The sequence below is a fragment of the Fusarium redolens genome, assembly GCF_020744475.1.
Source record: "Fusarium redolens strain MPI-CAGE-AT-0023 chromosome Unknown BKA55scaffold_7, whole genome shotgun sequence".
NCBI classification, from domain to species: Eukaryota; Fungi; Ascomycota; class Sordariomycetes; order Hypocreales; family Nectriaceae; genus Fusarium; species Fusarium redolens.
In genome coordinates this window covers 1,564,619-1,580,009 of record NW_025763670.1, presented here as the reverse complement: position 1 = coordinate 1,580,009, position 15,391 = coordinate 1,564,619, and the positions used below count along the sequence as shown (strand labels likewise).

General features: G+C 48.7%; 4 protein-coding genes across 4 annotated transcripts; 1 reads left to right on the top strand and 3 right to left on the bottom strand.

Moving 5' to 3' along the window:
• Positions 1-198: 198 nt before the first annotated feature.
• BKA55DRAFT_566785 (uncharacterized protein) lies at positions 199-2,860 on the bottom strand. The gene has a single exon (XM_046192669.1). The coding sequence runs from the start codon at positions 2,475-2,477 to the stop codon at positions 627-629; it is 1,851 nt and encodes a 616-aa protein (XP_046050264.1). The 5' UTR covers positions 2,478-2,860; the 3' UTR covers positions 199-626.
• A 3,453-nt stretch (positions 2,861-6,313) lies between these two features.
• On the bottom strand, positions 6,314-8,787 carry BKA55DRAFT_689520 (uncharacterized protein; the record flags this gene model as incomplete). The annotated part of the gene is made up of 5 exons (XM_046199360.1): positions 6,314-6,674; positions 6,820-8,112; positions 8,165-8,469; positions 8,518-8,652; positions 8,707-8,787. 5 exons carry the CDS (start codon positions 8,785-8,787, stop codon positions 6,314-6,316), a joined length of 2,175 nt encoding a protein of 724 aa, XP_046050263.1.
• Positions 8,788-11,311: 2,524 nt separating this feature from the next.
• BKA55DRAFT_510663 (cytochrome P450) lies at positions 11,312-13,017 on the top strand (the record flags this gene model as incomplete). The annotated part of the gene is made up of 4 exons (XM_046187630.1): positions 11,312-11,548; positions 11,598-11,723; positions 11,774-12,539; positions 12,593-13,017. The coding sequence occupies 4 exons, from the start codon at positions 11,312-11,314 to the stop codon at positions 13,015-13,017; spliced, it is 1,554 nt and encodes a 517-aa protein (XP_046050262.1).
• Positions 13,018-13,789: 772 nt separating this feature from the next.
• Positions 13,790-14,986, bottom strand: BKA55DRAFT_593638 (Fibrillarin-domain-containing protein; the record flags this gene model as incomplete). Its single annotated transcript, XM_046195575.1, has 5 exons — positions 13,790-13,848; positions 13,899-14,562; positions 14,624-14,688; positions 14,745-14,792; positions 14,863-14,986. 5 exons carry the CDS (start codon positions 14,984-14,986, stop codon positions 13,790-13,792), a joined length of 960 nt encoding a protein of 319 aa, XP_046050261.1.
• Between the last annotated feature and the right edge of the window lie 405 nt (positions 14,987-15,391).

The following is a 15,391-nucleotide window of genomic DNA, read 5'->3' as shown; positions in this document are numbered from 1 at the left end:
AACCTATCTGTCCTATCATATCTCACCAGATGCCAAAAAAGGAAATCTGACAACGGGAGGCTGGCGTTTGACAGGCCTTCTACTGGTGAGATTTTAATCACTTGTTTGCAAATGAGATGGATTGTTTATTGGTGATAGATTCAGGGGACAAACAGCAACAATAAGGCAAAAACCTTGGGGAATCAGACAAGTAGAGTATACCTTCCGACTCGAGGTAGGTGAATCGTACAGTCACAACATCACTGAAACTTTATATAGAATAATGTTTCTTAATGTTTGTAAATTCATTTCTCGGCGAGGATAGAGCAAGCTCTTTGTCAATCCTATCCCGTCCAGACCGCTGCCGAGGGTATTTTTGTACAAGAAATAGTAGCACTATGCAGACTGCCACCTTATACTTTAACTCCCGTAACGCCGTTACCATGCCCTTGCCAATGCTCCTCATGTCTCGAATTAGAATATGCTATATGCCATCCTTCTTGCGTACGACCATCCAGCTTGCGCCGGTTTGCAACTTTTCCTTTTTTGTTACAATGATCTTCCCATAATGCCTCTTCACTATAAAACAACCGTCATCCAAAACTTCCCACTCGATTCGCTGGAATAAAAGTTGCAGGCTAGAACATCTACCATGTCTCGGAGATGTACTTGCCCTCTTCCTTCTTGAGCTTCCAGAAGTTACGGGCCTCCTCGCGCTCGAGATTGCCCTTCTCCATGGCGACATCACACAAAGCCTCCTCGACACCCTCGCCCATGCCCTTGCTGCTTCCGCACACAAAGATACGGCCATCTAGAGAGTTGATGATGTACCAGACCAGATCAGACTGGTTCATAACCTCTTCTTGAACATACTTGCCGGTACCCACTCGGCTCTGGACAACACGCTTCACTTCCTCCTCGTGAACACCCCACTCACCGCTGTAGATCTCATCTACTAGCGAGTCTCGGATACCCTGGAGGACCCAGACCTTATTGGCACAGTTGGCTTGCTTGAGGCGGCGCTGCACGAACCCACGGAAAGGAGCGATACCCACACCAGCACCAATGAGGAGCATAGGACCATCCGAGTTGAATTGCTTAGCCAGAGGGTTGGCCATCAGACCTTTGAACATGGGGATGAAGATCTGGGGGGCACGTTCACCGGCAGCTTGAGCTCTCATGAACTTGTGGGCCTGTCGCTCAAAGAATCCAGAGCCAACGCCAGCGCGGCAGCCACGTCGCCAATCCATAGAGTCGTGGACTGTGACGGCAATCTCGATCAAGCGCCGCTGAGCATGTTCTCGGAGAGTATATGATTCCGTGGGGTCGTTGGAGAGAGAGTAAAATCGTGGCATGAGCTGAGCTTGGACGGATAGGAGCTGGTCCATGGGAGGATGAGAGCTGGGGAACGCGTTCAGGATCTGTGAGAGAGTGACGTGAGGGCCACCACGGAAGTCGGAGAAAATGCTGGCACCCTCATTGGAGCAGAGATACATGAGAATCTTCTTCTCGTTAGGGGCAGTGGCGTGCTCGGCAATGACACGGAGGAGCTCCTTTGTTGGTGCATAGGATTGAATGTCGGTGGTCCAAGTGAGGAGCTCGCGACGTGTGGTAACGAGCTCACGAGGCTTGTCATCACCCCACACGGTAGGCCAACGACCCTTGGTGGTCTTCATGAGGACAGGCTTATCACGCTGGAAGCGTGGGATCATGAGAGCATCCAGAATCTCATCGACCGAGATCTCATCGTTGGGAGCCATGACACCAATGGCACCGCCAACCTTGAAGTCAAAAACCTCCTCAGGAGGGTAGTCGGTGATATCGAGATCGAAGTGGAAGGTTCTCTTCTCGGCGCCAGGCTTGGTGAGCTCACGAGTGTTGTGGATCCTGGCTGGGTAAACATTGTGGGGAGGATGAGGCTGAACAAAGCGAGGGGGTTGAATTGAGGTGTCAACACCCTCATATCCAGGTCCGGGAACGAGATAGTTGTTCTTGGGTGAAGCTGGCGTGGGCGAAGGCTCCGAGTCAGAGCCGAGAGAGATGGCCGAGTCGGATGGTGAGGAAGCCGGCCGAGGAATTGAGGTGAAAGACACAGTTTGCTCAGGCATATCGATGATGCCAGTCAAGTTGGCGGGAATGTTTTCTAGTCTTAGACCGAGAGATTTGAAAGCATCGTTGTCAGGTAGAGCAACTTCCTCATACTCGACATTATTTCGGTCACCCATGCAGCAAGCACCACCACAACAGCGATCCATATACTCAGCTGGTGTCTCACCAGTGATTCGCTGAATGTCCCTGGCATTCTGGGCAATCAGGCGTGTAGATGCGCGACGACGGCGCTCGAGAGGGATGACGGGCTCATCTTCTTGTGAGTCTGAATCGTCTGAGTAAGTCAATGAGGGCGCAATTGAAGGAGCACCCTCAGCCATGATCAGTTCGGGATGAGGTGGAGCGGCGGGGTTGACGATGCCGTCAATTTGAATGGCAGGAGCAGTCATGATGGGCCAAAATTGTGTTTGAGCCACCCGCTGAAAGTTGTGCAGTGTCGAGTGTAGGTGTTGTTGAATTGCTCTTCGAAGCAAGTAAATCGTGACGGTTTGTGCGGTGAGTTGGGTGATATGATGTGGTTCGAAAGCGACGTCAGGACGAAAAGAGCATGACGGTCCAGCAACAGGGGTGTGAGTGCTGTCGTCTAGAGGCAAATAAGGTACAGATTGTAGGATTAGTAGACTTTCAGTTACAGCAGAGTCGATTGATAAGATACTGCTGGAATGAAGAAGGTTTGCTGGTGTGTGAAAGGAAGAAGCTGAGGAAAGCTGGAGGGGGCAAAAGACTCAAATAGCAAATAGTGGCCGACAGCGGGAGGTTTTAAAAAATCCAGGGAACCGACCTGAACTGAACACAAAGCGCCCCCGATGCGGGTTGGGGATATCCACCGTGGGGCTATCAGGTCGGGAGGGCAAAGGGGGGTGTGGCCCTAGACTACTGCGCTGTAGCCAGTACCGGACGTCCACTATCGCTATTGGGGCCATCTGACATTTGATATTAAAAAAGTAATATTCAATTGATGAGCAATGCATTACAGAATCACAAGTAAATTCTTCAAATTATAGCAACTTTGCGTCGTGTTTCCTCAGGTACACGCGATAACTGGATCCCTTGTAACCCAATCCCCTGGCAGTCGGGTCACCAGCGATAGGCATCTCATTCTCTTCCCCAGTTCAGTGTAAAACCCGAATTCGAAAGATCCCGGTCCAGGCCCCTAGCAACTCTCCTTACAACAACAGGCCACAGGATACATTAAAGAAATGCATAGTAATTGCTTTGAGATGATGATGAAAAAGGGGGCTTGAGCGTTTATCCAGTGTTTTGGCTAATGCTAACAAAGAAACAAATGAAGCTCCGAAACAGGAGCATTCCCTTGTCGCAATTTCGTTATCAATCAATGCTTAATCAATCACCGTTAGTTAATCAATCAGTCAATGCTTTTGTTTGTCTCTCCAAATATTGTTTCTCCTGCCACTACCTACGGGAAACCTTTCTCCGGATTAAAACCATCATCCACTCGATTATGCAGTCTTTGTTATCTTGTATCGATAGTCGGCGGAAGAGTTCCCTCTGCTTCTTTTCCATGACGGGTTATGATCTAATGCTTGCCGATCCAGTGACCGGTTTGTGCAACGCTGGCAGGCTTGCACAAATCTTTTCTTTGATTGGTTCGTTTGATTGAGGGCCACCTTTATCAATCAGCCACTTGATTGTCAATTCTTTGTCTTGACACATCAAACATTTGTGACGAATTGCAGTATTTGGTGCATATTCTTGGCATTCCCCAGCTCTTATGTTATGCACTCTAATCCCAAGATCTGATCGAAAAGCATCAATTGCTTCCTGTTGTTGTGTCTAACGTTTGCAAAATACCATAGTAAGGCTTGGTTAAGACAAATAATTACCAATGATCTGATAATCTGGCGATTGAGCCAATCACAGACCTAGCCAGAAAGCTAGAAAATCTAGAAAATTTCAAACTTTGGTTTAGGGTAAGATGGCATGCATAGCAACTCTGGATCGGCTTGGCCGACACCACAACTCGCTACACACAGCCTCTCACAGTGAGAGATCACCTTCCCCTCAATCTTTATTTCTTGTTGGGTGTTGACAGGCTATACGCACGCCTCATGATCAGATTATACAGAACCGTAAATTACAGTTTCAGGGACCTGAACGGCACATTCATGTAGATCATACGAGCTACTCAACAAGCGGATCTTCTCGGTTCATCAGTCAATGGCTCAATGCTCAGCGGTCAGGATCTCGCTATTCATGAGGCTCTGTCTGATCAAGGGTCGGGACCTTGAACCGACCACTCACGGCAGGCGTTAATGTAACCAAGTCAATAAGTCAACGGCTCCAGCTTTCGGGTCAGGCCACCAGAATAAAGAGATACCGTCTATTTCCGCAATTGTGGTCTGTCAGTTCCGTATATCTCCCCCAACAACCGAGTATAATATACAACAACCAGGTACGATTACGACAGTTGGTTGACCGAGGATTTCCTCAATGGACAAATTGAGAAAAAAGAAACACAATATCAGGTCATTGTTCACTTGCCGGTTCAATGCAATGACTTCCTCTTACCCATCGGTATCCGGTCCACAGCCGAATTTGAAGCCTCTTGGCGGAACTCGTCCGATGGCCGAACCGAGCGTTTCCGTGGGGCGTCCCGAGGAAAAGGAAAGGTTGGTTGTCTTCTTTTCGTTCGTCTTGGATAACGGCGGCGCCCGCAGACGCTATCTCTTTCTCCGTCGTTATCGCTCAACCCGTTATCAGATTAGTTAGTACCTATTCGTTGCTTGAAGAAAGGTGTTTGTCAAGTATTTTCCCCTCCTTCTCCCCGCATTATTGATTCGTTCAGTTTCCAACTCCCCCCATCTTTGATTCCGAAATCTGAGCCGATGTGTAGATGCAGATGCAGCTGTTCCAAGATGGGCAAAGGGTATAGTAATTGATGAGATGTGACTGCTTCAGCCTGCCTCCCCACAATCGTACAGATCGTGACCAAGCGGCAGTGCGAGATTTCTGCGGTAAATCATTCCTCTTCCCTGGCTGATTCTATCGGGAGTCGTGGTGTAACCAGTCTCCAGTGCAGGCAGTGTCAGTAGTGAGATGGGGTGCGTCTTGGAAAGGGAGGGAGTCACATGCCTCATTTACCCCATTCTCCAACTCAATTGACACGCCAACACCAACATTTACTGACCCGTGACTTTCCATGGAGTGTTTCCTCGGCTTCTCGTGCCTCAAGCTGAACTCAGTGAAATTAATTCTTGATAGAAAACTTGCTTTTTGTGGCTTCCATTGTTGCCAGGACATCCCGGTTCCGGACACTCTTTCCTCAATTTTCCATTCTTCCAAGTGGCTTGGCCTGACCAATCGGATCATCCCAACGAGCCATGGCTCTCAGCCTTGACCAGGTGAAAAAGTTATCAGATTGATTGGGGGGTTATCAATCCCATCTAATCTCGGGCCCCTTTGGATGATGAGATGCGACATGCTAATTACGAATGCTGTAACACGAACATGCTCACCGATCTCGGAACCAGTCGAACAGAATACAACAGGCTTGGCTATTTCTCAATTACATGATATGCGCTCTTGCTAATAATGCCCAACGTACCCACCGCCTGTTGTTGTTGGGTTGCTTCGCTGGCTCTTTGACGCATCTCATGCTGCATATCAAAACCTTGTGGTATTCACGTGTATAGCACACAGAGGATACAGTCAGACAAACGCTACGCCCTGCTGAGTGAGCTGGTCTGTGCCAACATTGACCTCCTTTTGATTCCATGTTCTCAGCCATGGCAGCATCTTCAGGGATACGTTCCCTTTCACCGACAAAACCTGATATCGCGTTGTTCTAAAAACTTGTTCGAGCAGGGATGGAAATGAAATTGCTTTTCTTGAATTTTGCTGACGTTGGGACTTGTCCCACTGTGGAAAAGAAGACACCATCTTCAGCCCTGACCCAGCTCGATGGGTCAGAGTCGGACAGCAGGCCACGATCTGATAAGATGGAAAGGAATTCTACCTCGTGTGGGGAGACTACCAAGTACCGTCCCCTTGACTAGACAGGGGTTTCTCTTGTCACATTCGATCGCTTCAATGTTCTCCGCTGCCTTCCTCGCTCCCTTTTGAATGTACTCAGCACGAGTAATATACTTACCTGCAGGATGAGTGTCATACTTTCCATAATCCTCGTCAAAAGTTACCCGGATTCAAAAATCGACCCGACTTGCCCGTTCCTTGAGACTCTCCTGATGCTGAGGCCAATGCTCCTTTACCAAACCTGGAAGTCCGTCTGGTGAACCCGAGCTTGCCCGTCATCACTCTGTTGTCGTTCCAGCTTCTGCCGCTGTTGTTGCCGTTTCGCTGCCGAAACCTTGGTCGCCGTGGTTTGCTGTTCCTCGTATTCGTTGGCATCCATGTATGCCAGCTTGATTCGAATTCTCCCGACCACTGCCCCGTTGCAACTCAGATTTTGCCATGTTCCAAGCTCTGGTAGCTGTCCCCTTAATACAAGCTCACAAAGATCAACATGCAGCTCGCCAATAAGCTCAAGCATCTGCGCTCCCCACACAGAAACCCTCAAATGGTAGTACATTGGCGAATCATGTACTTCAAACCGAAAGTCCTCGTTCCTAGACCAGTCTCAGCAACAATTTCGCTCCTAATTCTCAATAAAAGTATGGGTCGTAGCGTAGATTCCGACTCGTTCCAGCAGAAATGACAACACAGAGCTGGAGCACATCCTCTGAAACGTGGTCAATATATCATTTTACTTACCAGATTGGTTTTGGTGTTGTTCTCTTGGTAGACAGGCTCTGTTGAACATCATATCCATACCAGAGAACACAAGTGTGGCCAATTTTGTCGTTATTCAGCTCTGCTTCGCCAACTGACACAACCAGACGCTTTGATCTGCGGCTCTTCAAATATGGCCCCTGTTTGAGATTGAAACGCGCGTTGACTGGCATAGAAGTTGGCCGATCTGGGCCTAACAGCTCTGTTGATGACAACTTGTTTCTTCTCTTGCTCGCTAGTGCCTGGCTAGCCAGAGAGCCCATGGTCCCATCTATGGGGGGCCGATTATGCCTCAATGCCACACCTAAGCTCGCAGGTCGTGAGAGACACGAGTCGTATCCAGAATCTAAGCTACTGAGGCCTGATACGGACCTTAGCGGGGAAACGCAATCGAAGGAATCGCCAGCCTTGTCACCCGTCACTTGTCTGGTAATGGGGATTGGCGTAGCCGCCCCATCTTTTGCCATATCTACCGACAAGAGGTTACGGGACTTGACGTAGCCCACAAAGTGAGTCGCCGGATGCTCTGGTAGCAAATCCCATAGAACGACTGGCACAGAGAGTAGGAGAAGGGTTGAATAACTACAATAGACGGACTCCACACTCACATGAGTTGCCAAGAGTGGAAACTGCTTCAGCCATCGAGCGCAACTCGCGGCATCGAAGACTTGTTCTTCTTCCAGTGCAATTGTGAGAAGAACATGCGGCGCTGCTCGTTGTCCTTTTGTACCTACAGCCAACAAGGCTTGAATACGGTCTTCAGCTGAGACATAACTATCTGACTGCACCCTCTCCGAGAGACTCCTGAGATCTGACTCAGGTATTGCTCGAGATGATGACACTGAGCCAGACTCTTCTTCAAACATCCGACCGAGTGTGATGGAAGCAGTGTGTGGATTGGATGTTGAAAGAATGTAAGCAGGCGTCTTCCTTGACTCAATCAGCCTTCCTTGTGAAGAGCGATCAGGTTGTGCGTGTTTGAGTCGAGTCAATATCTCGCTATGTAGCATCGCGGCCGAGAAAGAGAGCTGTGAAGCCCACTCCTTCAAGACCTCGATCAATGTGTGAGTGAATGACTGCGCGCCTGGACGAGGTGTCCATGTCTCAAAACCGCATGCCGCAATAGTCTCTTTGATGTTTGTCGGCCTTTCAGTCAAAGGAGCGGCACTTGCACCAGCACAGCAATCGAGGAGAAGAAGGACATCGCACTTGGCCATCTCAAACAGAGTTTGGATCGCAGACCACTCCACAGTTGCGTAGCTCTTGTCACCCTTACTGTCAAGAAGTCAAGTCAGCTTTGAGCTAGATAGAAAAACACTGCCCGTACCAAGACCAGGTCGACTGCCTGGCTTTGTTGATGACACCATGTCCACCGTAATAGACGATAAGAAGGGTATCTTCATTTTCATGTTCCTCAACAAAACTCAATACTTTGTGATTGAGCTTGCGATGAGAGTTCTGGGCTGGAATGAGGAATTTGTCTGTTGTGAAGCCGTATAAATTGTGGAAGGCCCTTCGTAGCTCGTTGAGTTCCCAATCAACTTCGAGTTCATCTTCTTCCCATCTTATCAGGAGTACTTGAACTTCGCTGTAACGAGAGTACGCAGAGTTGGGGAACGCTCGCTTAGCGGCCTAAAGGCTGTTAGCATCCATATGAGCACATAATGCAGATGGAAGTACCGATTGAAGATCGTCGACAAATTGCTCGAAGTTGCTCATATGATGCTGCGACTTTGTCGTATCATGAGTAGAAAGGGGTGGCAAGCAGCCATTGGAAGCGAGAGATATGGAGGTATGTGAAGATGTATCAGAGGCCTGCTTCTCCAAGTTAGAGACTGGTCTTGGGTGTATCAAAGGCGCAACACTCACTACAAATGGACTTGATGAGCTGCCACTTGTCGAGCTCTGGAAGCCGTCAAACTTGGCCCCAAGTCCTTGAAAGTCTGCCATTTTGAAGTGCACGGTATAGGGGAATGCCAGGTACCATTGAAATCGAGAGATGTTGATGTATTATAGCGTAGGCTGAAGGCAAGCGGAAACAATGTCTGATATATAAATCAAGAGAGCTTGGCAACTATCACCTCATACCTCACAACCCCCTCAATGTCAGCGAAAATTTTTCCATTATCCAGTTGGCTCCCTCGTTCTGACGTCGATCATGTTCGCATATGAGCTGAATACCGCCCGGTTGGCTTCACAATTATCAACGTGGCTGCGGGTGCCTCGTTCGAAATGAGTTGATTGCTGGCAAGGCAGACGCATACGATAGATAAACCCGGATCAGCCAAAGAGAAGGCGGAAAGTATCCCCAGGGCCAGGGCCCTTGAAGAATGATGCGAAAACCTTTCAACAACGGGCGTCTGGGGTAAGCATTGCTTGTCATGATTGGTTCTTGAGCACTGCCTGCTACTGAAGTGCATATAGAAACAGGAACAGTGTGGGGGGGACGGCACGGGAGAGGAGGAGCGGAGCGGATCGCAGAGACATCTATAGTGGACGGGCGAACTTTTCATTATCAATAGATATGGCTTGTGTAACCATGTATCTCGCTCGATTTGGTAAAGGGACCTTGCGTAGCACAAGTCGAGGTGCAAGTCGTGCAACTGGATCTGATCTATCGCTTGAAAGATGCTGACATGGACTCGACGAGGCTGACTGACGAGATGAATGAAAATATTTCATTTGCAAAATACTCGAAAACGCAGAATTAGCCCTCCGACCTATGAGCTGAACGAGCGCAAGACGACGAGGAAGGTTTGTTCCATAGGAGTATGAAGTCGTGCTTCATAGTCCAGATTCATGTTCCCTTGATGGTTGGATCCATTGCAAAGGATAAAGCTGAGTGGCTATGGTCGGCAATTGAGACAAACTTTTGCCCGTCACATTGACATGGCGAAAAAGGCCTGGGGCTAAGACCTTTTAAATATTCGAAGTTTCATGGGTTGGTAAGGTTTTGTTGGCCAAGCTGAGTGTCTTGAGGGTGGGCATGAACTAACATAAATCAAGGAGAGATCTAAATAAGGTAATTAATTATGTACCTTAGTTGATGATACCGTACCATCAAACATGTTTGAGAAATATTTTTCAGATTCTCATGAGACATTGAAAGAACCCATTTGAGGCGTGGAGTTGATAACTGGATAGTGCTTGTTGCCCTATCAAACAAGTCAGTAACAGATATGTAACATCTGTTACCCCAAAGCTGCTTCGTCTGCGTATCGAGCTGAAGCGAAGCGAATTGAAGGGCATGCGCTGAAGACAGATCCAGATCCGAAATCTCAGCCCATATTTTGAACCAGGGATATTGCGATATAAAGAAAAATAGAATCGCGACCGAGTGTCAGATACAGATGGTCTCAGATGGAAACCGACAACTGCCGTTGGCTGTAGGGCAGATCGAAATATCCCAGAAGCGCAAGGACCCGACGGAACTTGGAGTTTCCGCTGCTGGTCAGCGACGCTAGCGAGTGGAAGTCCCGACATCCGAGAAACTAGGGCCATTCCTGAATACCTAGTCACGGACTCACAGCACGGCCATGTAACGACCATCACTGAAGCTGTGTGATGAGCTGTGCAGTACTGTAGGTGAATCACCTCATGTTAGATAGTAACAACATCAATGAGAAGCAATAAAACAAAATCAGTGACAAGAGAATGACCATTTCCATACGGAGTCAATATGGTAACAAACCCATCACCTGGACTGAGTGAAGATCTTCAACTCATCTCATTCCATTCATCAGCAACGATGATCGGAAAAGACAGACGGTCAGATTCCATCCACATGAGCGAAGTCTCCAATTTATTAGAGACAATTTTCTATCTATTGAAAGCCATAGACTAATAGAAGCATCACACGCTACTGGTAGTCTGATACCCAGCGTCAGACTAACACTCGGAAATGCCACATCCCGAGAGCGGCTCTTTGAACAAGTCTGTCTCAGAACAACACAGACCAACGACGCTCAGAGCTTCTCTCAAAGATGGCACAGAAATGTAATCGTCCACTCAAAGATCAACAACATCGATCCAGTTGTCAAAAGGAATGTTGTCCCGTACGGCTTCCGTCTTGGCTCTGCCTCTGCACCACCACTATCACCCTCTTTTCTCTCTATATCACACATATTATCTGCATAAATAAGCAACGGCTAGGGAAAAGACTGCAAGAGAACTCGTCTCTGATTCGCTTCGGGTATTTTATGTCTCGCATGTTTAGCACGAGTCTCGCCGAATCTGTCCATCACCGATCAAGTTTCCAGTGCCGTTTCCTTTCATGGAGGGGACACTCTTCTGATACACTGCTGATACCACTCACTTATAACTCAACACACCCACGGTATAGACTAGCCTTTCATCTTGAAACCGTATCCAGGGAGGCATTCATTTTGATATCTATCTATCTACCAAAGAGTCTCTTTTATTCTTATCTTTATTTCCCCTCTTGAACCCTCTTACACCCACCCTCACACTCAATATGGAGAACGTATCAAGTCTTGCTGCCTCACCCATTGGTGTCGATTACCAGCTCCCCCAATTCGTCAATGAGGGTCATTGTACTGGATACTACATCGCCGTTACTATTTTCCTTGTTGCCATCTGGTTCTTTCTCCCCAAGAAGCAGACATCCCATCTTGAGATACCCTTCTACAAGGCCTCAAAGACCAAATGGATATTCGATGCAGAAACATTGATCAAAGACAGCTACACAAAGGTGGGTCGATCCAGTGTCACTTACACTACATATACTTATGCTGTACCAGTTTCGCGATCGAGTTTACCAGATCAAGGCTACTGAGGGAGTACAAGTCATAGTACCCGCACGTCTCGTTGGTGAACTCAAAGGACTACCAGAAGATATTCTCAGTGCAACAGAAGCCGTGTCAGATGTAAGAACATTTCAAGTTCACCTCTAACATAGAATACTAACAACCATTAGGCTCTTCAGAGCAAGTACACAAAATTCTCCCCAGGGCACAACGGCGAACTATTGGCGCTATTAGTCAGAACAAAACTCACGCAGAACCTCAGTCGAGTGGTACCCCTTCTCAAGAAAGAACTGGAGTATCTGTTAGCCACTGAGTTCCCAGCCTGCGAAGACTGGACTCCAGTGAAATGGCAACCTTTCAGTCTTCGTGCTATAGCTCGTCTGAGTGGTAGAGCCTTCGTTGGACCATCCATTAATCGAGACGAGAAGTGGATGGACACTTCAATCAACTTTGCCGTTCATGTCTTCACTGCATGCGTCAAGCTCCAGTTCATCCCTGAATGGGCTCGACCTGTAGGGCAACATCTTGTATCAGAGCTTCGCCAGATCCGCAAGGATATCAAGATTGCCAAGGAAATGCTAAAGCCAATCCTTGAGGAGCGACTCCGTGATATGGAGTTTTCAAACGGTGGAGATGCACCAGACGACATGATTCAATGGCTTATTGAAGCACTACCAGAGGAGGAAAAGGCCGATCTCACAACCCAGGCAGAACTGCAACTGATTATTGCCGCGGCATCAATCCACACAACCAACAACCTACTCTGCGAATGCCTTTGTGACCTAGCAGCATACCCTGAAGTCCAAGAAGAGCTTCGAGAAGAGGCTTATCGCATTCTGGAAGTGGATAATGGATGGGAGAATAAGGAGAGCATGGCCAAGCTGAAGAAGCTGGACAGTTTCATGAGGGAGGTCCAGCGTCTCAGCGGAAATATCAGTGAGTACCAACAACACTCGTCGATATCTCGAAGTCAGCTAACCATGATATAGCATCATTCATCCGCAAGGTCATGAAGCCCATCTCCCTTTCTGATGGCACCGAACTGCCAGTAGGCACCAAGGTCCTCGCTCCTCAAGCTGGCATCGCTCTCGACGAGCGCTATTTCCCCGACCCCGAACGCTTCGATGCCTTCCGCTTCTACAAGCTCCGACAAGAATCAGCAGAAGCCAGCAATCGATGGCAATTCACATCCCTCAACGACACATACATCAATTTCGGTGCAGGCAAGCATGCATGCCCCGGCCGTTTCTTTGCCAGTAATGAGATCAAGCTTGTGCTGGCACATCTACTCATCAACTATGATATCCGCTTAAAAGCGGGCGAAGATAGACCAAAGGCCATGTCGGTGGTTATGGCTAAGGCTCCCTCTCCAGATACCGAACTGGAGTTTCGACGAAGATCGTGGGCAGCTTGAAGGAAGGGAGTATGATCATGAACTATTTGATACCCAGTACATTTAAGTTAGCTTGTACATAAAGCATAGACGTGGCATTGTAGATGCGGAGGAAAGACACGCATAAGATTGACTAGCCTCGAGAACAAAATTTAGTTTAAAAAAAAGTCTCGAGAGACTTGCGTGTCAAGCCAAGCAGTGAGCAAAAGGTACTAAACTTGATACTTGGGGCATAGACAACTAAAGGTAACGAATTGCATTGCTCGAACTGTTCTAATCTAACAAAGACACAACACTGGGACTCCGGGCGTGGCTATCGTATGGGGGTATCATCAAGTCGTAGGTCAGGCAGACGAGAGCCACTGGCCTGGCCTTATAGCATCGTACAATCCTCTCTGATCCCGTGCCATCTCTCTCCCAACGGCCTAACTAACGGCGCGTCCCAGGGCAAAGGTGCAGTTGTAGCTGAAAAGTAGATCCGTAGTCGTTTGAAGAAGAAAACAAATAAGTAATTGATATCCTTGTTCCTTTTCAGATTCTTTTTGGATGCGCAACACCAAAAAAGCTTTAAGATTCGGACAAACATTGATATTTACAGATCCAACCCACCCGGAACGCCCCTCGCCGTTGTTGAAGAAAATGCCGTCAACTATTTTTTCCCTGATGCAACAAGCTGAAGACAAAAAGTCTACCGGGAACCGTGAGATACCTGGAAAACCGCATGACACAAAGCAGACCATCTCTTCTCAACCTTCATTTGAAGCGAATTACACAGCAGCTCGACCTAGCTCGTCTAGGACTTGTAGCGCTGGTACTCACCGGCAACCAAACAATGGTCACGCTCGAAGGGTTCTGAAACATGTTAGTGGAAGGGACCAAAATTTGTTGGATGTCAAACATACCCAGGGTAAGCTGGAACTTGGGCTTGATGGACTCAGCTCGCATCTTCTGGACCTCGTTGGCGAAGACCTCAGCAGCGGGAGCAGTGCTGTCGATACAGTTGGCCTTGATGGAGATGAGAACACCACCACCGACCTTGAGGAACCAGTTGGCGTTCATGGCGACAATACGGGCCTGATCAGGCTGGGCAACATCGGCAAAGATGACATCGACCATGGGAACGATCATGCGGTAACGGGCAGGCTGACGGGCGTCCTCAACAATGGGGACAACGTTGGGTCGCTTGGAGGCCATGGTGATAAGATCACGGCCGGATCGGGAAGAGAACTCGACGGCGTAGACGTAGCCAGTAGGACCGACAATGTCAGCGACGTGGGAGACGGAGGTACCGGAGGCACCACCAAGGTAGAGGACACGAGAGCCAGGCTTGATGTAGATCTCATCAGCACCACCAGCGATGGCAGCGCAAAGCTTGCTTCGGAAGGGGTTCCACATGCGGTACTCGATCTTGGTGGTGGTAGTGGTGCCATCGTCGTTCTGGACAGACTCGTCGACAGAGATGCGCTTCTCGCCGTAGACAGACTCGCCAGGTGTTGTGTTGCGGGTAGCAAGACCATCTTCCTTACCACCACGGACGACGAAGACGCCGGGGTGACGGTGAGGCTCCTGTGAAAAAGTTAGATCGCAAAACTTGGCGAAAAAGTTAAGACATGGAGGATCAACATACAACAATGACCTTGGCACCGCCTCTCTGGCCAGCACCAGCACCGCCGCGACCACCACGAGGACCGCCTTTTCATCCTGTTAGTATCGCATTCATCATGTAGTTGAGAAGGACTGATGCTTACCTCGTCCACCACCGCGAGGACCGCCACGGGGAGCACCACGGCCACCACCTTTGCGAAACAGTCAGTCTTCAAGTTCAACAACACCGCGACAGAAACGCCGAAAGAGCGCAGTTCATACCTCGTCCACCGCGCGCACCACCACGGCCACCAAAGCCGCCGCGATCACCACCGAAACCACCGCGGCCTCCACGAGCGCCGCCACGACCACCACGGCCGCCTCCTCGAGGAGTGAAAGGAGCCATCTTAAATGGATAAAGAGGAATTGAATAAGTTTGGAAGAATTAGGGACGACTATATGTCGTTATCGAGAAGGATTCCAAGCGAAGGGATATCGTCGAGAGAAGGCGGACGTGGATCAAAGTCCAAACTTGTCTTTTGTATAGCCTTGTCTGGGGACGCTGGGCGTTTTGAGAGACACTTGAGAAAGAATTTTTTGAAGCTCTATGAAGCTCAGGCCCACTTTGTCTGTTCAAGTTTCTCCGTTTCCGAGGCGGGTCCGGGGATAGAGCGGCTAGAGAAGATGCATTGCATGACAGAATCACGTGGCGATAGTCGATAAGAGTCAGGTGACCCGGCTCACAGCTGAGTGTGCAAAATGCTACGCAAAATCATAGCGCAACAAGTAATGAAATATTTGAAGAGTATTC